Source organism: Cheilinus undulatus, linkage group 3 (assembly GCF_018320785.1).
Source record: "Cheilinus undulatus linkage group 3, ASM1832078v1, whole genome shotgun sequence".
NCBI classification, from domain to species: domain Eukaryota; kingdom Metazoa; phylum Chordata; class Actinopteri; order Labriformes; family Labridae; genus Cheilinus; species Cheilinus undulatus.
This window is the reverse complement of record NC_054867.1, coordinates 12,728,201-12,751,600: the sequence shown is the minus strand read 5'-3', so window position 1 is coordinate 12,751,600 and position 23,400 is coordinate 12,728,201. Positions and strand designations below refer to the sequence as shown.

The 23,400-nt window shown below is 39.3% G+C and overlaps 2 protein-coding genes across 2 annotated transcripts; one reads left to right on the top strand and one right to left on the bottom strand.

Moving 5' to 3' along the window:
* The first annotated feature begins 623 nt into the window (after positions 1-623).
* cdk5rap1 (CDK5 regulatory subunit associated protein 1) lies at positions 624-9,035 on the top strand. The gene is made up of 13 exons (XM_041782877.1): positions 624-1,102; positions 1,185-1,288; positions 1,372-1,406; positions 1,519-1,619; positions 1,699-1,909; positions 2,041-2,161; positions 2,451-2,681; positions 2,847-2,944; positions 4,621-4,676; positions 6,738-6,868; positions 6,994-7,143; positions 7,906-8,046; positions 8,678-9,035. Exons 1-13 carry the CDS (start codon positions 823-825, stop codon positions 8,753-8,755), a joined length of 1,737 nt encoding a protein of 578 aa, XP_041638811.1. The 5' UTR covers positions 624-822; the 3' UTR covers positions 8,756-9,035.
* On the bottom strand, positions 8,354-19,921 carry bpifcl (BPI fold containing family C, like). The gene is made up of 16 exons (XM_041782878.1): positions 19,844-19,921; positions 17,300-17,407; positions 17,110-17,224; positions 16,885-17,016; positions 16,638-16,793; positions 16,443-16,506; positions 12,390-12,450; positions 12,220-12,311; positions 11,922-12,098; positions 11,789-11,848; positions 11,534-11,701; positions 11,381-11,448; positions 11,242-11,284; positions 11,098-11,161; positions 9,995-10,071; positions 8,354-9,836 (listed from the first exon to the last, which is right to left on the bottom strand). The coding sequence occupies exons 2-16, from the start codon at positions 17,400-17,402 to the stop codon at positions 9,795-9,797; spliced, it is 1,422 nt and encodes a 473-aa protein (XP_041638812.1). The 5' UTR covers positions 17,403-17,407; positions 19,844-19,921; the 3' UTR covers positions 8,354-9,794.
* Between the last annotated feature and the right edge of the window lie 3,479 nt (positions 19,922-23,400).

Below are 23,400 nucleotides of genomic sequence, written 5' to 3'. Positions count from 1 at the left end.
CTATTCAAGTAAATTTTACCCACATTAGTTGTACTTTTACTTGAGTACTATAGTGGGGTACTTTTTCCACTCCTTATTGTAGCTTACCCTTCATTTGTGTCTTTCTCAAGTCCAAACATGGAAACAACTATGTCCTCCTTGACGTAGTTTTACACGAACCGCAAAGTTGGACGTACCAGGGGACATGTTTAGCTAACGGACCGCTATGGTGCAAGAGCGTTCTCTGAAGTTTACTTCCATTTTTAGTACTATGCGCAACACCTAAAAGCAGTTTAGCAAATTCTTAAGGTTACGGCTCTCGGACTGTTCTGTGATTGATATACCAGAGTCAGAAACTGGGTTCCCCCTCAATACTACAGCACATATGTGAATTTACATTTCCGGTCTGTTTTTTACGCGCGTGCAGTTGAAAACGGGTATTTTTTCTGCTGCAGTTTAATCGATACATTTATTTTAAAGACCTGCAGCTCTAGTCTAGAGTAGAATCTCTACCAGAGTTACCGAAACAGCCAACATCATCCTAGTTTTAGTTTTTAGAAAGCTCAACGAATTTCCTTGTTCCAGCAACGACTGTGTCGATCTGCGAGATACCTCTCTTGATGTTTAGACATCTTTGGAACCAAACAACGAGTGACTGTATGACATTTACCTCATGCATTTAACCAAAACAGCACGCATTTTCAAATTATTTGATTCTACGGGATGAGCAGAGAAGAAAATGTCTGCTAATTTATCTGCAGTTATACCTGTCATGTAACATATATTTTCTCACTTACTACCAAAGAAGATTTGTTGTTACAGGAGCTAGCTAGCCAACTAAAAATGGAGTACCTCAGGACTTGTAAACTCTTAGTTAACGTTACCATTCCCAAACACTGGATCTCTAGTGGATATATCCAGTCCAGATACTGCTCCAATGTAGCTAACGCCAATGTGTCGTCGAGGGAAAGGAGGAAAACTGTAGAGGAGTTCAAGTCCCAGCTATCTTCTGGTCCAACTTTTCAGCATTTCATTCAAGGAGTACCACTGAAGAAGACTTTTGTGTCAGATGATCAGCCCGAGCAAAGCTACCTTTCTGAGGAATTAGGGAATTCAAGGAAAGGTTTGTTTACATCACTGGAACTCATTTAACGCACCTATATTGAGTGGAAATGCCATACTAATTCCTTGGTGATGTATTACAGTGTACTTTGAAACCTATGGGTGTCAAATGAATGTAAGCGACACAGACATAGCCTCCTCCATACTGCAGAGTAAGGGATACCATAGGACAGGTGACCTAAGTGAGGTACAGTAGAGCTTCATTGTTGCACCACATTTTTTATTTTGGAAAATGCCAATCAGTTAACCTAAAGCTTCTTGTGCTTACAGGCAGATGTTGTACTTCTGGTCACATGCTCCATAAGGTAAGAAAGTGTACTTTGTTCCATCTCAAAATGTAAAATTCTTCTGTACACTTATTATCACTTTTCTTATTTGTAAACCCACCTCATTAGAGTTTCTAACGTCTTTTAACAGAGAAAAAGCAGAGCAAACAATTTGGAATAGGCTACAACAACTGACAGTTATGAAGAAAAGGCGATTAAAGACACAAACACCAATGAAAATTGGAATCTTAGGTAGGTTTTTTGTGTTATATACACCCATTGATACTCTCACAGTTGCTTTAAAGATTTATTAAAGGATATGTTTACCCAGGGTGCATGGCAGAGAGGCTAAAGACAGAGCTTTTGGAGAGGGAGAAGCTTGTAGATGTTATTGCTGGACCAGATGCCTACAGGGACCTTCCCCGCCTCCTGGCTGTCGCTGATGGAGGACATCAGGCGAGCAATGTACTCCTGTCATTAGAGGAGACTTATGCAGACATCATGCCTGTCCACCATGCTCCTCAGGGGCACAGCGCTTTTGTGTGAGTGTCCAAGATGTGACCCAGCAAATGTGATTTTTGTGGAAATCACTCTATAGACCATCTCTAGTGTTTGACTGTTATCCAGTGTTGTAACTCTGAATGGCTTTGAGATTGTTCTTTTGTGATTCCAGATCCATCATGCGGGGATGTGACAACATGTGTAGTTACTGCATTGTCCCCTTCACCAGAGGAAGAGAGAGGAGTCGACCTATCAGCTCCATACTAGAGGAAGTTCGTATACTCTCTGACCAGGCAAGTTTCAGCCTCAACACAAAAGGCATTCAGTTATGAAAACTGTTGTTTCCAGTACACAACAGGGAGGCAGGCAAGGATATTTAACATTTTAGGTGATGTGGTTGTCAGAGATCAAAGCATTGCTTTTAAATGTTAGGTCTTTGTTAGCACAGTGAAATGATTACAGTAGCTAAAATCCATGCTCATTACTAGTTGAAAAAATAGAATGTATGCTGTATGCTTGCATACAAGTAAATCAATATTTTCCAGCTTTCCTTGACTGGCATGTGGTGGTTGATTTTTCCAGGGTGTGAAGGAGGTGACTCTCCTGGGCCAGAACGTGAACAGCTACAGAGACACTTCTGAGGAACAGTTCTGTGGCTCAGATCCGACTCAGCTCAGCCGCGGATTCAAGACCATATACAGAACTAAACAAGGAGGTCTGCGCTTCTCTGACCTGCTGGATAGGGTATCACGCATCGATCCTGACATGAGAATCAGATTCACCTCCCCTCATCCCAAGGATTTTCCTGATGAGGTACATGATGCAGCTTATTCCCTTTTAGATTTGAGAAATCAGCTGTTGAGTATACATCTACAACCTCTTAATCTCATCCAGTCTCTTTTTTGATGTGACAAAGGAAATGTTCTTCATTTTTTATCACATTTGCAACTAACGTGATGCACGTTCTGGTGCTTAAAGGTTTTGCATCTGATTTCGGAGCGAGGGAACATTTGTCAGCAGATCCACCTTCCAGCACAGAGTGGGAGCTCCAAGATCCTAAAAGAAATGCGTCGTGGGTAAGGGAACATTTAGACTTTAGATTTTATAAACGGCAATCAAAAAAGTTAGAGAGGTAGCAGGACCTTAATAACCTCTTAATGTAGTACTGCAGTCCCAAATAGTGTTGTCAATAGTGTTGAATATGATTTATTTTCTTACCTTTATCTAAGCAAAGCCATATGGCACACTCTGTGGCTTTTAGCCTGGTCTGCCTCAATGGGAGCAGTGCCTGGTAGCTGTAACCATTGTCATATGGCAGAAAACTTTGTCATGGCTGATGGCATGCCACTGTAAGGTTGATCGTCCGTCACACCAGTACCAGCCCTATCCTCCTCCTCCTTGTTGCTTATGCAAATTACTGCCAGTGGCCCTGCTTTCAGTTATAGACATAATATCATTGACATAATGGAAATTTCCCCCCTGTGGGACTAATAAAGGAATATCTTATCTTATCTTATCTTATCTGTAAATGCAAATTGATTGGCTGGCCATACATGGATGACGCCACCATATTGCTGGAGGCAGGTTCACTATAAAAGGCAACACGTATAGAAGAGGAATATCTGAATTCTTGTTATAAAAAGCCAAAATGATCACCTTAAATTGATTTAATGAATCATTTTATACTTTATGATTCATATTCATGTAAATATGTAGCGATCCAGTGTTGTACGGAAGATTGTGCCACTCCAGGACTATACAGCCTTGAAGAGGCATAGATTTATAGATACAGAACAAGCAAGGCATGTTTTGAACAGATGAACCACAGACGTGTGGCTATGTAAGGGTTTGAATGACAAGAAGATAATTTGTCTATAGTGGCCCTCCTGGCATATACTGTACCTGCCCCTGTTAAATGATGATTTTCTGCCATCAAGTTTTATGACTGGCCAAAATGGCAAGGACCATTGGCATTAATTTGCATAGGGTAAACATAGAGGTGGTGCTAGTGTGACAAATGATTGGCTCACCATCGAGCTGTGCTCCTCTAGTGGCAGTCCACAAGCCACTTTTAGACCTTGGCACTACTGTAATGTTTCTCCAGTGATTCTGCTACGTCATTGATGTGCATGATTTTGCAAGTCCCATTTATTTCATTTTACCCACTAGTTTAAACTAGTCATTTTCATCACATAGTCCCTGCCTGTTCCACATTCAGAACAGGAACAATGTCAGCTCAACAACTGATGGATAATCATTGCCAGATTATTGATTTAGTCCATCCAGTAAGAGTTACTGATGAGTTTTACAAGGGGGAGCAACAAGAAAAAGTTAGGGAGAGCTATCATGAGTACAGCCAGTGTCTCAGTTAAAAGAGACAGGATGGGCCAATCCTGAGGTGGAGACCATCATAAAATAAAAAAGGGTTTTTGACTTTTATAAATATCCAATCTATCTTGATTTAGACTTATTTCAGAATTTATTTCAAAGACATTCAGTTCAAAGCTACACACAAAACATATATCAGTACAATTGTTCATCAACCTGTGAAGTGATTTTGCCAAGATAAAATGTGAATTTTTAAAACACAGAACTAGTCTTGAAGTAGTTGAATACCAGCATGTTAAACAGTCTTAAAAAGCCTTATATTTATCTCACTGATGCAGACACCTTGATAGTAAATATAAATTCATTATGTAGAAAAAATACTAAAAATGTTCTTATATTTTTCCTTTTCCTGTAATATTTGCAGCTACACAAGAGAGGCGTACCTTGATCTTGTGAGTAACATCAAAAGTATTATTCCAGGTGAGTGCTCTTATATTTGTTCCTTTGATAAGCACAGATAAAGTGAGTGCATATGTTTTGGGTGGACAGATGACCATTTGTCCTCTTACTGGCAGAATAGCTGTTTAATTCTCAGCTACTGTCTGCATTTCAGAATGTGTTGGCAAAAATTTTGCACCCCATAATACTCGTGAAGGTGTAGCCATTGATGTGTCAGTTAGAGTAACTTGAAGTAAGTAAGACCTCTCCAATGCCAGGGCAGCCTCTGTCTTTGGGATATGTGTGTGTGAATAGGTGAATTTAAATATGTATTTTAAAATGCTTTAAATAACTGGTTCTCAACTGGTCCAGCTAAAGGACTCACCACCATTTCTGTAATGTGAACGGCAACCAAAATTTCTCAAATATTTTTAAATATGATGAAAAATGTTGCAGTTTGGACCTTGGATTAAACATAACGTATGACTGAACATAAAGACAGGCCAAAACTTTAGAGAGACATACAGTGCTTAACAAATTTATTAGAACACCACCCAAAGTAAGGTTTATGCCACAGCTGCCCTAAATTAACAGCATTGATAATTACCAAAATCATTTTTTATGTTTCTGCAATGGTTAATACACCAATATGTCGAAGCTCTTTAACACAAATGATATTTTTAAAGCTAAAATATAATTATAATTGTTATCCATGCATTTTCAAATTTACTGATTTACAAAAAAACTGAAAAAATAGTAAAGCACAGTAATATTTCTTGATTAATATGTCAAATTATAGTTATTTACTTGCATTCCTGAAGAGAAAAAGGAGTTTTAGTGGTTGAATGTTATGCTTGATTAATTTCTGACTTCTCAGAGAAGCCCAGTGAGCCAGCTCAAATTTGGGTTTAAAAAGGTGAATTCAGTTTGAAATTCCTCATTCCTGTTCAAAATGTTAAAACGTCGAGTTCTCACTGAAAATGAAAGAATCCGCATTAAAGCGCTTCATGATGCTGGATGGTCTCTGAGACAAATATGACAGGTGGTCTAATAAATTTGTTAAGCACTGTAGATGTTAACATTTCTTTCCACTCTGTTTTGCTTTTATAATGTAAATTACACTGGATTTTTCTAAAGGTCTGAAGAAATTGAGACATTATTAGAGGAAAAAAACAACTTTCTTGAAGATATTTCAATCCAAGATAACAAAATAATTAAGTCAAAACCTCAAGATAAAAAACAGAATTAACTCCTTGTCCAGCAAATCAGAGTAAAATAAAGTATATGAAACCATGTCAGCCTAGGACTTAAATAGGAGTGTAATGCTATCTCCTAAGTTGTGTATCAGATCAAGAAGTAAGTACCTGGAAATTAAAGCTGAAATGTTGATCTGTTGTCTCATATTCATCTTTTGATGTCAAACCCAAATGTTTTTAGTCTACAGCGAAAATAAAGGAACAGGGCCCACCATTCCAGTATTTTGGAGTGGACTGTAGAATTATAATGTCACCTTTAGTTGTTAGTAATGTACAGCAGATCTCCCCAACCATGTTTAGCCAAAACTGAAGAATTTAAGAGTTCAACCAAACTGTGGCATCATAATTGCATCCAAGAAGATTTTCTAAACTAATTCAGCACCATAACTCCAAAAATAAAGAAGACGTTCTGATTAGATTTCACATTTGGTTGGATACTGAATAAGTAACAGCTGTTCTTTCTTATCTATCTTGTAAATGAAGTGATTGTTAAGATTTGCATGCTTTTTGTATTTTGTACTGTGGGCACAGCCAGAAGACACCCTCTGGCGCTCACAAATGTATGTTTTCATGTTAGCCGGGTGTAGAGTGTCCCCTCTCAGTACATCAAGTTCTGCCTCCTGGGTTACAAGACGTACTTGCAGCTTCCTCTCTGCTGCAGCTGCTGATTGCTATGACGTCTTTATCTGCTCTGTTACTTCTGCTATCATAGATGTAGCATGGTACAAAATCTTACCCAGTGGCCTAGCTGATGATTTTAAACCAAGGAGAATACGCTTTGGTACCGTCATCTCATTTAAGTATGGTGCAATCTATGTCTAATATTAATGACATGTCTGTGTGTCAGATGTGAGTCTCAGCAGTGACTTCATCTCAGGCTTTTGTGGAGAAACAGAGGAAGATCACCAGCAGACGTTGTCTCTTATCAGAGAGGTTGGTTACAATGTGGGATTCCTGTTCGCCTACAGTATGAGAAAGGTGAGCTTGTGAAACAACACAGTAATGTTCAGTATTCAAGTAGGAAATTCATGCTTTTATTTTCAAAAGTACTATCTTTTTTTAATAGATCTAGTTAAAAGAGTTGGTTGTCTACCCTTACTCAGAAAACCCATGCCTTCTATCGGCTACAAGATGATGTACCAGCGGAGGTGAAGCAGCGGAGGCTGGAGGAGTGTATCAGCGTGTTCAGAGAAGAAGCAGCGAGGCTCAACGCTGCTCTCATCGGCAGCACACAGCTTGTCTTGGTGGAGGGTGTGAGTACTTCCGCACATGCTTATATTTGGGGCAGCAGTAGCTCAGTGGTTGTCTCTCAATCTGAAGGTCAGAGGTTTGATCTGCAGCTCCTGCTGCCACATGGGATGTGTCCCTGGGCAAAACACTTAACTCCAAACTGCTCCCACTGCAGCATCGTATGAACGGGAATGAATGGGATAAGTTAATACTGATACTTTACATAGCCACCTCTGCCATCAGTGTGTGAATGGGTGTACAAGGGTTAATTGGATCAATGGTGCAGACAGCGCTCAAGATGACTCAGATGACTAGAAAAGCTCGATACAATCTCAGTTCCCTTTACCATCTAAAATCATTCTGGTGGCTTGGAAACATTTGGCCAAATTTCCCCAACTGTTCTTAAGAAGATATTTGCTCTTAAAACCCTCTCATGCAGTTCTCAAGCGGATTCTGACGTTTACCAACGTTTTCTTGTCTGTGATATGTCCTTAGTTTAAAAAGAACACTCTTGAGAACTCTAATAAACATTTGAGTTCTGGTATGAGACGATAAAATGTTAAATTTTGCACTCATCAGCATTCAGATGTGCTAGATTAAGATCGACACAACAAAATGTAAATTTTATTTTCTGTGTTTGTAACGACTGATTTGCTTTCAGGGAAATGCTGAATTGGAACTCACAAAAGCTAACTATTAATTACTCTAATAGTCTTGTACCACTGTATTTTATTTCTGTTTCAAGGCAACACTGCTCATCTCTTTCTCTTTGTATTCTTTTGAAGGAGAGTAAAAGATCTGCCCAGGATCTGTGTGGGAGAACTGATGGAAATATGAAAGTGGTTTTTCCCAAAGAGGATGTCGCTGTTCATCCTCCAGAATTCAACACTGCCCCAGTCAAAGTTGGAGATTATGTGCTGGTAAAGGTAGGGATGGATACAGACAGACACTACATCTGTATATGTTCATTACATTTACAATCCCCCCTCAAAATCCAGCCTGGTTAGTCTTTTTAGCTGTATGGAAAGATTTAAGTAGATGATACGCATTTATACACATTAGCAAAAGAGGAATTTAGTAACAGAAATCTAAAGATATGAGAGTGCTGACAGATTTTTACCTATTGTATAATCCTTGTTGCATTTCTAAGACAAATTTAAAGGACCTCATACCAATTTCTCAATCTCAAAAATTAAAACACATTTTTATGTCAATAAACCGCCTGAAAATTGAAAATTTTCAAAGTCCAGTTTATTTAAAGCTCTCAGAAGCACAGTTATTCCAGGTTTTTCTCTATATACAGAAAACACAGGTAAAAACATTTTTTAAGGAAAAAAAGATCCAGCACTGCTTTTTCAGTTGTACAACTTCAATTAAAAAAAAAGTCTTAATCTGCTGAGCCACACAAATGAAATGAAATGGACAAGGTTTCAGACTGTTTTCTGGACATTGTTTCATCAGTCAGACATTTAAGAATTTTCTGCCTTTTTCTGTCGCTCTTGTAGATTTATCTCTAAATTGCTGTTCATTATTTGATGTTTTTTGTCTCTGATATAGATACTGTCATCCACCTCCCAAAGCCTGAGAGGTCGAGCTCTGAGCCAGGGCTCTCTGAGAGGAACTCTGAACGCCTGAGCGTCAGCATCATGAACATGCAGCTTCAGACACGGCAGTGATTAAAACCTGCAGCTGAGTGGTATGGTTGATATCATAGCTAACTAAAGTAGCACACTGCCTTCTCTAGAAGGGCTTGAAGACACATGGGGACTACTTATCCTTGGATGTTACTTGTTCTACTGGCTGACTGGATTGTAGTTATGAGTGCTAAGTTATTTGTACATATTTGTACTAAAAAAGATTAAGATGCTGAAAATGTTTCTGGATCATAAAAACTATAAACTTTGTTTTGTCTGAAGTGCTGGTTGTGGATTGATGTCTTGTCATTTTTCACTGGACTCTTTCTGCAGTAAAAATGTTATGGGTCAACACATTCTGGAATTGCTCTCTTGGCAACCAAGTCATAAACTTTAAGGAAGACGTTGTGACAATATCAGCAGCAAAAAATTGCTATGATCTGTTATGGAAGCATGCTATTGCAAAAAAGCTTGGACAAAAACAAACCTGGTCCTGCAGTCTGTGTCCTTTTATGACTTGACTGCAGTGAGAAAAGTTTGCAGCCCTTATCTACGGACTGAAAACCTGGTCTAAGTTCACATAGACACCTAAATAGAAAGATACACTCAGCGGCCACTTCAGTAGTTAAACCTGTTCAGCTGCTCTTAATGCAAACATCTGATGGGCCAGTCACATGGCAGCAACTAATGCATTCATGCATGCAGACATGGTCAAGATGATCTGCTGTAGGTCAAACTAAGTATCAGAATGAGAAAAAGGTGATTGGCGTGACTTTTAACATGCCGTGGCTGTTGGTGGTCTGTTGGGCTTTCATGCTGTTTTTTGGATGATCTTTGATGGCACAGATCAGAGGAGAATGACCAGACTGAACAGGTATATCCAATGAAGAGGCTGGTGTGTGTAGATATTTCTATCATATATTTCCCTGAAAAAGTCCTATTTATGCTTGCTTATTTATTTTTTACGTTTTTGTGACAAGTTGTACCCTGAATGTCACGTCATTTGCTTGCATGCTTGCTTTCTTGTAGTTTCCAGCCTTTCAACCCGTAAACTGGACATCCGTTCCAATCAGCATAAAGTCCTGGACAAGATCAGCATCACAGTCAGAAACAATTTCTGAGTTCTTTTGATAAATGACAAACTCTTATTAATCAAGTCATTCCCTTCACAAAATCCATGATTTTTTAAATGCAGCCCGATGAAAGATATGCAGTTTGATAGAAACATCCATTCTCTCACCTTCAGGACCTGAAGCTGAGTGTTCACAAGCTTCATCTTTCCAAGAGAGGGAAGTGGATGCCCCTTTGCAAGTTGAGCTAAAACACAAATTTTTAATGACTGGGTTGTTCATTAAAAAAATGAAACATGACAAACATTTTTTCTTGAAAAATAAACCTATAAGCATGAAAAACATATTTAATCCAATTGTGTGTCATGAAATCTTCATATTGACATTTCTAGGATGAGTAGGAGTAATGTACAGATTTCATTGCAGCACTTTGGGAAAGACACTGAACCCTAAATTTCTTCCACTGCTGCATCTTTGGCATGTGAATTAGTTTGAATGGGATTAGTTAATGCTGATGAACACATCACATAGCAGCCTCAACTATCGTATAAAGAGGCGTATAAAGAGATTTGAGGAGTGAGAGAACTTAAAAGTTGTACAAGCTTGAGTCTTTTACTATTTACCTTTGTAAATCATTTATAGTGTATATTTAGAGTAAGACATACGTAGTGTTTTAGTAATTGTGAAAAACTGAACTAAGGGTTATTGACGTCCTGTTTGAATACGTATCTGCTTTTATTTTGAAAATTAAGGAACTTTGAGTTTCCTGATATAATCATATCAGAATCTAAAGTTAGCCCCCATGCTGCAAACTTGTACAAAACATGAACGTAGCCATGGAAAAATGAACTTGTTATGGATTTAAAGGAAAGAAGGCAACAGTATAAAGGGAAATATTTGATAGCACAAGGTGAAGATGACTTTTGACATGTCTACTAAGCTTTCTTCAGGTTTTTAAAAAAATAAATCAGACATTAAGGTGCAGTGGTAGACTTTTTTACATCACTGTTGCTGCAGGGACCTAACTGAAGTGTGTTGAGAGAGATAAAGCATGCAAATAATATGATTTAAAATGAACAATTCATGCACTTTTATGGACCTAAAATGATAATTAATGCCAATAGCCCTACTTTTTATAAATTTAATATTGACAATGTTTCTAATGAAGAAAGAAGACCTACACAGTGGAAATGCTTATAATCATATCAGAATATAAATTTAACCCCTTACCTCACACATATGAAAATGCTTCATTTACTGAATAAGAACTTACCGTTCAGTTTAGGTATCACTACCAGTTTGAGGACCATTTGGAAGATGTTGTCAAGGGATTTGACCTGCAGTTAGAGGGCGAGGTTAGTGTGTACAGCTGGTACTGATGATTCATTCTGTGAAAGTGGTCGGATGCAGCTCTTACCTGAAAGTCTCCAACATAACTAGTCTCCAGGGTCAGATCCATCCTGTGCAAATTAGGAAAAATTATTCTGTGACGTTCATCTTTAAAAGGACCTTTTGGCCCCATTTTTCTCTTCTGTAGAGTTTTTTTAGTGACTCACTTGCATAGGGTGACAGCTCCAGCGAGCCTCATTTCACTGATAAACACTCGGGCGCTGACACTACTGTCCTGCAGAGACAATATGGTGTGACTTTTTTAGCTCTTGTCTAAAACACACACGCACAGCTTTCGTCATGCCAGCTGTGTCACCTACCAAGTTAAGGACAAAGAGAGGGGTGAGCGTGCCGTTGGCTTGGATGGCGTAGGCTGTCACTGTGCCAGCCGTCTGAACAGTGGCATTGTTGGGTTCAAAAGTGAATGCAGGAGTTTTCACTGTTTTCACCAGCAGTTTCATCAGCAGACCCGGGAAGCGTTTGGCAATCTAAAAATATGAGAAGATATAAATACATAACAAACTGACAGTGAAGGTAATGCTTATCATAACTTGTGAATAGAAACGTGTTGTCACCTGGGGGATGAAGGCTCCAAACGTTCTGGTGTTGAGTCGGATGGGAGAGCTTTGTGGGATCTGTTGTGACATGAAAGATCAGTGTGGCATCATGAATGCAGATTAAAAAAGGGATCAAGAGGAGGCATCTAACCATGTCATCTGTGATGTACAGGCTGAGGACTCCTGCTTTGTTGTAGACAAAAGCTGCAGAGTTGACAGTGAAGGTAGATACGCCAATGTACAGCATGTCACTGGTTTCTGGTGGCATGGTGAAGTTTGTGGGGGAGAACGGAGGCTCCTGGTGCATCCCAATGTTGTAAAATTCACCCTATATGACAAAGGAAAAACATGGATAGGAAGCTGAGAAATCTCTATTACCATACACTTCTTCATAGGATAACTAAGGCTTAAGATTAAAACAAATCTTCAGGATGCTTAACGATTTTTACCTTCAAGCTGAAGTCTAGAGAAGATGTTGTCACTGTGGGTGATGAAACCATGGAGTATTCAATCTCAGCAAACTGGTCGACTTTGGCTAAAACTGTAGGAAGCCAGACAGACTGTCATATATTCAGCATTAATGACTGTGCATACCTGTGACAAAGACTGTAAGGTTTACCGTTGAGAGTTTTCAGTGTATGATTCAGATCAGACACAGTATCAGCCACCAGAGGGCAGATCTGCAACAAGAAACAACAGATGGTAAAAGGAACTGGGTGTTACACAGTGATTCCTGGTGAGGAAAAACATTTTAGTAACAACCTGCTTGTACTTTAAGACGGAATGAATTCATTTCCCCTCTCAGAATCATTATCTAAACAAATAAATCTTTTCTTTAGACCCAGTGGAGATTTTGAGAAATGTATTTGTATCCACTAAAGGTATAGTTCAAAGTCACTTCTTAAAATAACACAAATTACAAAATTAAAATGCTTTAAATGCTTCAAATTCGAATCAAAATGCCCTTTGTTGGAGGTGAAGCCATTGATATCAAACCTATTTGTGTAACAGTATAAAAACAATTGGTCAAACTTTTCATAGTTACAAAATCACTTACCTTATACTCAGTAACACAAATACTGAAAACAGATTATAAAACCTACAAAGCATAAGTAAAGCTGGAGTAAATAGTTAACTCATCATTTACCGACAATATAAACCAGAGGCAGAAAAAGAAGTATTGTACTCAAGTTTAACTTAACGTACTGGTCTATAAATCCACTAAAGTGAAAGTAAAAAAGTATGGACTTTGAAGTTTACTCTAAGTAAGTAACAGCAAAATTACCAGCGTTAATTTAACTCATATAGTCAGATTTAACAATATTAGTTTTCATATTGGTTCACATATAGTTAAACTACATTTTGGAAAGTATGAAAAAATTACAATATGAAAAAGCTGCACTAAACTTGTGGCAAGGTGGGCCTCCACTTGCAAGAAAAAATCAGAGTCAAACTCAAAGCAAAGCAATGCTGATAAAGATGGAACTGTAACTCAGTGGATAACTTCACCCATGGTGCAAATATGTCTTACATCAAAAACAACAATCTACCAGAAAATGGTTTACAAAAAACACAGCAGATTTCACTGTATAACAGAAAACATCCAAACACAACTAAACACATAATTAAAACACATCTTAACACTTTGCCACAGGGCATGAGGGGATACTCCTCCCACAGATCCCCCCAGATTTGAATTCGCAGTGGGCAGAGCTTAGATCAGTTGATTCCTTTCAGAGTTGAACAAACTGTTTTGAGATGTGATGTGGATTAATTCTTTCTCTATGGGTTACTGTGAAATCAACAGAGGTGGGAATTCACAAGAGTATTGTACTTAAGGAGTACAGTTACTCTGGTTAAAACTCATTTAAAGGGGACATATATTACCCCTTTAGGACAAGTTTATATCGGTCTCACAGGTCCCCGATTTTGTTGCTGAAAAAACACTCCAGTCTTGGATTATTGCATGTCTAAAAATCCCTGTTTCAGCCCTGCTTAGAACAAGCTGTTTCTGTGTCTGTGGCTTTACATGGCTTGAATAAGTATTCAAACCCCTTGAACTTGTCCTCATTTCTTCATGTTACAACCACAAACGTAAATGTATTTTATTGGGATTTCATGTGCTGGATCAGCATAAAGTGGTGCATAATTGTGAAGTGAAAGGAAAATTATACATGGCTTTCAAAAATTTTTACAAGTAAAAATCTGAAAAATGTGGTGTGCAAAAGTATTCAGCCACTTGGAATCAATACTTTGTTAGAGCCAACTTTTGCTGCAATTACAGCAGCAAGTCTTTTGGGGTATGTCTCTACCAACTTTGCACATCTAGAGACTGAAATTTTTGCCCATTTCTCTTTACAAAATCGCCCAGGCTCAGTCAGATTTGATGGAGAGCTTCTGTGAACAGTAATTTTCAAGTCTTGCCACAGATTGCCAATGGGATTTAGGTCTGGACTTTGACTGGGCCATTCGAACACATGAATATGCTTCAATCTAAACCATTCTATTGTTGCTCTGACTGTATGTTTAGGGTTGTTGTCCTGCTGGAAGGTGAACCTCCACCCCAGTCTCAAGTCTTTTGCCAATTCTAACAGGTTTTCCTCCAAGATTTCCCTGTATTTGGCTCCATCCATCTTTCCATCAACTCTGACCTGCTTCCTTGTCCCAGCTAATGAAAAGCATCCCCACAGCATGATGCTGCCACTCCCATGTTTCATGGTGGGGATGGTGTGTTTCGGGTATTATGCGGTGTCAGTTTTTTCCGCCACATGTAGAGCCTAAAGAACAGCTGTATTTATTAGGGGTGACCTGGAATAGTTGGGGATTCAACGATTTGATTCGGAGGAGTCTGATTCGACTATGAACCTAATAGTCGAATGTTATTTAACCAAGATCGTACCATTCTAACTACATGGGGGCTGCTAAGCCTAAGTTTCCGTTAGCCGGCATTTGCCGGTCATTGGCCGGTAAAAAGGGTGGAAGTCCAGCAGATAAAAATATAACCATTCAAAATGTCCAGCAGAAAACATGCAAATGACCAGATAAGTAAATACTAAATACTTGGAGATTATATTTTGTGTAACCTAGAAGACATGTTGCGAGAATGCGTTAATATAAACTAAAAGTTGCCTAGTCTTACTACATCTACTGTCCTGTGGTGCTGGGGTTGTTTATCTCCTCAGATGGCAAGCACATGGCTAATTATGTATGCATGATGACGTCAAAGCAAATCTCTCTGTGCGTGCTCAGTATTGCTGGGGACTATGCAGGGAAAGTGGGAAAGTTTGACCAGAGCTTTCTCATAAAGCAGAATTTTAATCTAAGTGAGGTTTTCCTGGTTAACCAAAGGCTTAATATCATCAGCGGTATGGAGGGATTGTGTGTCATTGCTGCGAGTAATGAAGAGGCTGAAACAAAGGGAACTGTATAGCTGAGCGTCGTGAACACCAATGCAGCAGCAGAGAGAGAGGCCTACACAGAGCAGAGTTGCAGTGGACTTCGATAAATTACCTATGACCAATCCTTCTATAAAGTTGGATTGCCAAAGTGCTAACATGCTAATGGTGCTAATGTGAAGCTAACTGTTGTTGTTTATGAGTCTAACGTGGGTGTATATTGTGTAACTGACTGTGTGTGTAAGGAAAAGCGCGCAGCTTTCATTTTGATACTTTAAACCACTTACACAAAAAAACTGAGAGATTTATGTGTTTTGCTGCTGTTAATGCAGCAAAATAATGTTAAAGCAAATGTCCGGTAGTTTTTCTAAATAGCCGGAATTCTTGAGGATTGCCGGTCATTTTGACCGGGGACAAAAAAGTCTAGCGGAAACGCTGTTTGACTATTAGTCGGCTAAAGGCAAAATCTGGTGAATCAGATTTGACTATGAAAATCCTTAGTCAAGGACACCTCTAGTATTTTTACTGAGATTAGGTGGACTCTTTTTACTAATTTGGTGACTTATGAAGGCAATTAGTTGCACTGGATGGTAAGATGGTAAGATGATGGTAAGAATCCCAGCGAGGTCCTTAACTTTGGATAAAAGTGTCTGTAACATTGTAACATCAGGAGTGCTACATCCATTTCCTCAGAGGGGGTGTGGTCAGGGGCGGAGTAAGACAGCTCATTTACATTTAAAGCCACAGACACAGAAACAGCTCGTTCTGAGAAGGGCTGAAACTGAGGGCTCTTTAGAAATGCAAATATCCAATACTGGAGTGTTTTTTTCAGCAGCAAACTTCACAGGCATGTTTTGGGGACCTCTGAGAACAATATAAACTTGTCTTAAAAGAGTAAAATATGTCCCCTTTAAAGTCACCTAACTTTCCCTTTCTGATGCTTATTTTGAACTTCAGCAGATCATTTTGACTATGTCTGCATGTCTAAATGCATTGCTTGCTGCCATGTGATTGGCTGATAAGATACTTTTATTAATGAGCAGTTGAAAATACCTATACCTATTAAACTGACTAGTGAGCCTATATCTTTGTTGTGCTCCTACTATAAGCCTAGCTCAGTCCCTAAGGAAAGTTGATCAAAATACCCAGTCATAAAAGAAACTGTCAAGGTTTTGGGTTTTTAAGCTGCATTCATTCTAAACAGGCATGTAGTGTAAATGTTTTAATGGAAAATGAGGTGGTCATGAACAGCAGTTTTAAGGCTGGTTTGCTCTCACCTGTTTCTGCAGTGCGTTTCGCAAACCCTTGTCAACAAATGTTTTAAAGAGATTGTACAGCCAGCTGAAACAAAAAGTAACCACAGGAATCACATTGCATGAAGTGTATCAAGCACAGCCTGTAAGACTGAACGCATTTCATTCTCTCACAGGGGTTCAAACATAGTGCAGAGTACCAAAGCGGGGAATCTGTACCTGGCTCCACCGTGGAATTTGATGCTTGCACTGCTGACCGTTGCAGCACAGCTGACACTACTGACAGCAGGCCGACCTGTCTCATCACTTGAGATAGCAATATTTGTTGTGACAGTGAGTCCTCTCACATTCAAATCAAAAGAGCCGTGGTCCTTCCTGAAAAGGAGGAGTCACTGAATGAGATATGCCACATAAGTATTAAAATAGCACAACCTGAACTGTGAAAGGAAATCATCTTTTGACTCACATGAATCTGAGGTACTTGACCTTCCAATTTCCATTCATGCTGATGAAAGCATTACCAATGGCCAGTCTGAAGCCAGTCCCTGGCACCAGATCCACCTCAGACTGCGGCAACCCCACATCCGTTATTCTCATACTGAAAGAGACAACGTTCTTCTTCATAAAGGTCATGAGAATGAAACTGCTTTCACCTCCTTGTTTCTGACAAGAGGATGAATGGTTGTCTTACTTTGTCAGGCTGTACTGGACCTTGCCAATAGGAGACACCTCCTCCGTCCCTGAAATGTCAGGGACTTTGATGGTTTTGAGTTTTTGTTGGATTGAAGCCATCCCCAGTTGTCTGCCTAACAAAGGAAAGAGAGGGCACTGATGAACTGAGGAGGGATCAGTGCTTTTGAGCTCTGACAACAACAACTTACCATATTCAACTCCTTTTTCTGTCAGTTTGACCTTTACTCCAGGATCAGTGCTCAAACTCAACGGGGTTAATGCCAGCAGAGCCAGCAGGCAGCACAGAAACATCTTCGCTGTATGGAGACATAAAGGACACCAACAGCATAAAATATTTTCATGAATATGGCTCAATAAACCAGACAAGGTTCTGCTTTATGTGGTTGATTTGGACTTTCTAAGCCAACAAGGAAATCTGAAGACTTCCTCTTATAAAGACATGTTCCTCTTCTTCAGAGGAATTATCCTTGTTTATTTTATTATCTATGAAAGAGATGGATCAGCTGATAACTTACTATGAAATGAAATTAATATTTTAATATTTTTTGATCTCACTGTCATTGCAGTATAAAATCATGCATTCTTCAATGTCAGCATTTCATTTTGAAGAAATGTAGTGATATTTGACATTTTTACTGTAATCCATCAGATTCAACCATTTTCTCATTGTAGGCCCATGCAAGAAATTCTTGTATTTTGCCACTTATATTATGGAGCCGTGTGGCTACCAAGGGGCCCTAAGAGTTTTTATGTGTGTGAGTAGGGGTGAGTTGAAAAAAATATAGATGAATAGTGTCCAGAGGGTACAAAATGCATCAATAGAGTATAAATGACATGTAAGAGGAAAACATGTTGGATTTCAAAAATTTAACTATAAGAAAAGTTCCTGCAAAAATTCATACCATGAGCTATAAAACTGCCAAAATGATCACAAATCTACAAAAAAAGGTGAGAAAAATGTACAAAAAAGCTCGAGGAGGGCACAAGGGTTAATATAAATGCCTCTATACACAACATATTGTGAATCTCATGCTATGGCTTTAAGAGGGTTTTTGTGGGCTCCAGAAGATCTTCGGGTTTTGTTTTGGAGACAAGCAAGAACCAGAATGGCGTCCTGGCATACTTTCCACTTGATATCAGAGGTTACAGTAAGTGGCTGTTTTTCATAGCGGCACCATTTTATGAATAAAAATCGGTGAAATCTTACTCTTTAAATCTAACACACCACAAACTAAGGAAAAGGGTTAGGCTTAGGCACCTGAACCCTAAAGATGATAGTTAGAATAAGGAGGAGGGAATCAAAAATAACACACCACAAACCAAGGAAAAACTCAGCAAGGATTAATATGTCACTCCACCCAAAGTCGAGGTTGCCCAATAATGGAGGTCTGCAACAGCAGCCCAAGACACCCCACCACAGAGGTTTGCAGGCAGATGACCTTGAAAAGGAAAAACTGTCCCCACATTAAGGAGCTTCCATTTCAAGCTTTTTTTGCAACCAAGTGACATTTTGAGCCAGCATGCTCGTCTTTAGACTTGCCTAGACTTGATGTTTGCGCTCCTATAATAAGAGTCATACACAGTTTGCACTGGAATACCTCGTGTGTAAATATGGATTAGATTTATGTAGATAGTTGATAGGGGATACTTTCTGTTGAGTGGTTTTAGTTATTTTTTCTCCTGGTAGACAAGGTCAAGATTGTTGATCAGGATGTGATTTGTATAAATATGAGATTCAATTTCCATTGTGTTCTTTTTCTTGTTTTTTGTTCTGGCCATATTACTTTTGAAACATTCATCAAAACAGCAAAACTAACTTGGATGTCTGCTAAGTAGCTAAAACATAAATGCAGGATTAAGAGAACAGCATTCTCCTGTTAAATGCAGTAGAGTACACATTTCTAGTGCGAGTAAATGTGAATGCACATTCCTTCAATTTGCTGAAAACAGAAGGAAACTCAAAAGTAAAATCTCTTTCCACTGCAGCATTAGGTCAGAGATTTCTCTGTCAGATGAGGCCTGTGAAAGATCTGGCTGTTTGTTAAATACAGGAAACCCCATGACAACATGATTGAATTAGGATGAGATAAAAAGCACATTTTTCTCCATATTTAAATTAATGACATCTTCAAGTTGTCATACAATGAAAATGTTGTAATGCTGCTACTGGGACATTATCGTGTCAGTCATTATTGTGCCTTCCAGAAGCTTTTTTTCTCAGTTATGTGCTTGATCAGTCATTCAGAATTTTTTTTTCAGACTGTTGCATGTTTGAATGATAAATTTAGCTTCTGAAAGTGTCATAGAGCAAACAAAGTGGATAGAAGTGCTAGAAAGAATAAAAGTGGGTCTCGTAACAGATTTTTTGAAAGTTCTTCTATTTAAAGAGAAACTTTACATACACGAGACCAAAAAAATCATCTGACTCCATACTTGGAGGCTGAATTTGTCCAGTGTTTTTAATAGATTCCATAAAATAGCATAACTTTTAGGTCAGATTAAGTTTAGGTGAAAAGCACAAAGTTACAGGACAAATCAGAGTCATGGGACTACTTAAGGAAGGTGTATCTCTACTGAAACCAATCCTTTGTTTGCACAATGTTCACACACAACGTAAAGTTCCTTCACACTTGAACTCAGAAATGTTGTAAAAATGAATCTCTGAACAAAGAAAATCACTGCAGTTCTTTTGTAAATAAAGCTTTAAACTACGGAATACGTCCAGCGCTTACCAGAAGCAGTAGTTAGTCTGGTTCCTCCTGATGTGTTAGTGTGTCTGCCAGCAAGAAGAAGTGAAAGAGGAAGGCAGACACACGGCCTCTAATTTACTCTCTCAACAAGGAACTGAGCTAGGGAACTACCCCAGATAATGCTCAAACATGACATCTGTTAAACTTTCACAGCCCTGCTCGTGTAAAAACCCAGAAAACTAACAATGTTGTAAAAGTGCTGATCAGGCTGGCGTTTGCATAAAGAACAAAATCCGAAAAGAACTTTTAAAGCTTGGCGTGGTTTTGACCAGACTCATGAGCTGCATTAACTTCATTTCCAATGAAGTGATGCATACAGAGCTAAGCACAATAAGAAAGAAAAATGTAACAACATCGACTTATCAAGACAAAAACCATCTGACAGCAGACCTCAACATGACTGAAGCAAACAAACCCAGAGGCAGTAAACTGTTTAACAATCAATTAGCTGCAGTCATCTTTTCACCGTGTAGCAGAACAACATGTTCTTCCTCATGTTGACATGAAAAGGCAGTTAGTTTTCCAATTTTCCTATTTTCCCTTTCGTTAAAACACTTAAAAGCAAGCAGAGATGGACAATGAAGCAATGCTCTCTCCTCTAGAGCACTCTGACAGTAAAAGCCATTATTTCTAGCTCTTCAACAGTATTTAAAACTTACACACTTAGGGTAATGAGTTTTCACAAATCATCGGTTGTTTTGTAGGAGAATACTGGAAAGATTCTTCACTATTGAGAGATAGGGCTAATAGCAGAGGTCTGCGCTCTCTGAGTACTTCTAGTACTCTACTAGTAACTAGTAATCTAGTTTCACACTAGATTTTTTTGCATCATAAAGTCTGACCAAAATGACTGATTGCCTATCAGGGAGTTATGCGCTACTTTTTTTTACCTACATTGGTGGAGAAAGGATGTAAAACTAGATGAGGAGTGCACGTCTGAGGAGCTTGAACTGAAGACATGGCTTGGTGATGGCGATGAATGGCTGTAGAATTGACTTCTAAGGACATGGAGCCAAGTACAGATGAGATATGGTGGAGGTGGCTGGGGTGGAGGAGGGTTGCAGCGGTTGCACTCAATCATTCTTTGATGTATGGAATCAAGATAACTGAAGTTATCTCAGAACACTTTACAAAGAGGGCAGGTCTAGGCTGTACTCTCTGAGATGGCCTCTTATAATGAAGACTGGCGCTTATAACCATGAGAACAATACTAGTGGTATTTAGTCCATGTTGACAGCCAATTGCTGAACAGCACTGGGGTTGGAAAGGAGTAGGAGAGAAAAGCAGGAAGAGGAGAGGGACAGGAGAAACAACAAAACAACAAATGATAGACAAATTTAAAGCAGTCATGGCTATAAACTTGTCTCTTGCTTTGTAGGATAAGGCTATGACATCAATAATGATGGTAGCTGAAACAACAGACTGATGGAGAACAGCAGGAGAGCAGATTTCAGAATACGAGAAGAGCAGGTTGATTGGATCGAGACAGGTTGTATCAGAATGGGACTGGTTTGAGCTTAGGAGTGTAGACACCCATACCAGCTGATTACCAGAGCAGGAAACCTGAGAAATGTGATTTGGTGACGATAAATGAAAGCAGGAACTGCAGTGAAACAGTCTTCCTGCTTGATCTCATGCTAAGCTTCCTTAAGAACTAAGAGTCAAAGTTTGCAAATTGAAACTATACAGTGCATGTTTCTTTTTTAGCTTTTCTGTAAGAATTAAATTTCCATGTCATGATTAGCATGGTCCATTTGTCCAATGTACAGTCTATTTTCTTTTCCATTTATTTATCATAACACTCAGCAGCAGTATACTTTTTAAACCCTGCCTACAGTCAGTGGATGAACAGACTATTGGATTTCATGAATGACCTTGCAATAGGATTTGTTCAAAGAAATTACTTATACATTGTTGGACTGGAGGGAGTTTTGGTAAAAACAAATTATGCACAGTTTTAACACTGGATTTTTCACATGTTCACACAAGAGGAAGGACAAACCATGTCTTAAAATTAAACTTTTGAAGCCCCTTCTCAGGAGGTGTACAGTCCATGCACCAGAAGAACCATGAGTGCTGCACTGCATAGTGATTGCTCCTAACAGTTAACTGAGCAGCTTCTGTGCTCTGTGCAGCTCTTTTAGCCTTGTCTGTTTTTGCTATTGAGAGTTTACTCTTGCTATTTGGTGGTTGAGCTCTCGGGCTGCACTGATTGTTGTGAAATTGACAGACACAGCCCATGACTCACTCTGCCCACCTCCTCTGTCACTTGTCCTTAATAAAGGAGTCTTTTCAATCAAGCCAGCTCTCCAGAAGGTTTATACACTCATCATTATCCCCCATTTGCTTTGAATGCATGATTATGACCTAATTAGGCATGGAAGATGGTTAAATCTCACTGGTCTGGTCTGCTTTGTATCTCAGCACATTGTGAGCCATGAAATGGCCACAATGAATGGGGGGGTTAGACTGTGTGCAGCATGTGATGGTGGCGACTGCTCTTGTAGGCATGACAGCACGTCTCAGCATTTTATACTGGTATAAATATGTTCACGTTGATATACAGCCATGTGCATACATTTTAGGCATGTAGGGGGAGAATTCAGGAATTCATTGCAGGCCAGATGTGCCTATAACCCAGAGCTGAACAGGGTGCCGGGGGAGGTTGGGTGTGTCGAGTAACCAAGGTCAGACTCAACAGCATTTATTTTGTCTGAGCCTCTTCAACCCTGATGATACACCTGGAGACTCCTGGAGGCCCTTGGGACATCCAAAGCACAACCAGGGTATCCGTGGTAACCCTACCCCCCACCTGGTTTGCCCTCAGGCTGAGTTTCCTTGCCACATTCACCCCTAACTTCACCCTGGAGGTATTGTATGGACGTTTTTTTTTTTTTTAACAGATTATTTTCCCATGCCCCTTTCCCAATGTGCAAGGACATCCAGAGCATGCCCTGGGTTGTGTCAATCCTCCTTCATATCAGATGGTGCCCTAAGGCAGGCTTACCCGGCATTACAGGCCTTACTTCAGCCTCAATTTTTGGCCCAAACATGCCTTAAAGTTCTGCACAGTAATGTAGGGAATAGACAAATTATTCAATGGAAAAACAGGCATTAAAAGAGGAACTTTACACTTGATTTTACAGCAAGTGTATGCTAATTCATCAGGCACAAGCCTAAGGCCCCGTCCACACAGAGACGAATTTGGGTGTATATGCAAAACTTTTTTGTCGTATTGGCGTTTCATCCACATCGAAATGGTGTTTTGGGTGACTGTAAACAATACTTTTTGAAAACGGGTCCCAGAGAGCAAAAATCCATCAACGACTACCGTTTCGTCTTTGTGTGGACGGCTATCTGCATCTTTCTTGAAACCATTACGTCACACAAGCACAGCTCCTTTAAGGCGCCTGAGCGGGTCTGGCCAAAACAATAATGGCGGACTACACGGTTGTGTTCGTGCTGCAGAAGCTACTGAGCTTGTTATGGCTTTTACAGCAAAATCTGATGCTCCTTAAACACAACCGTGAAACGCACAC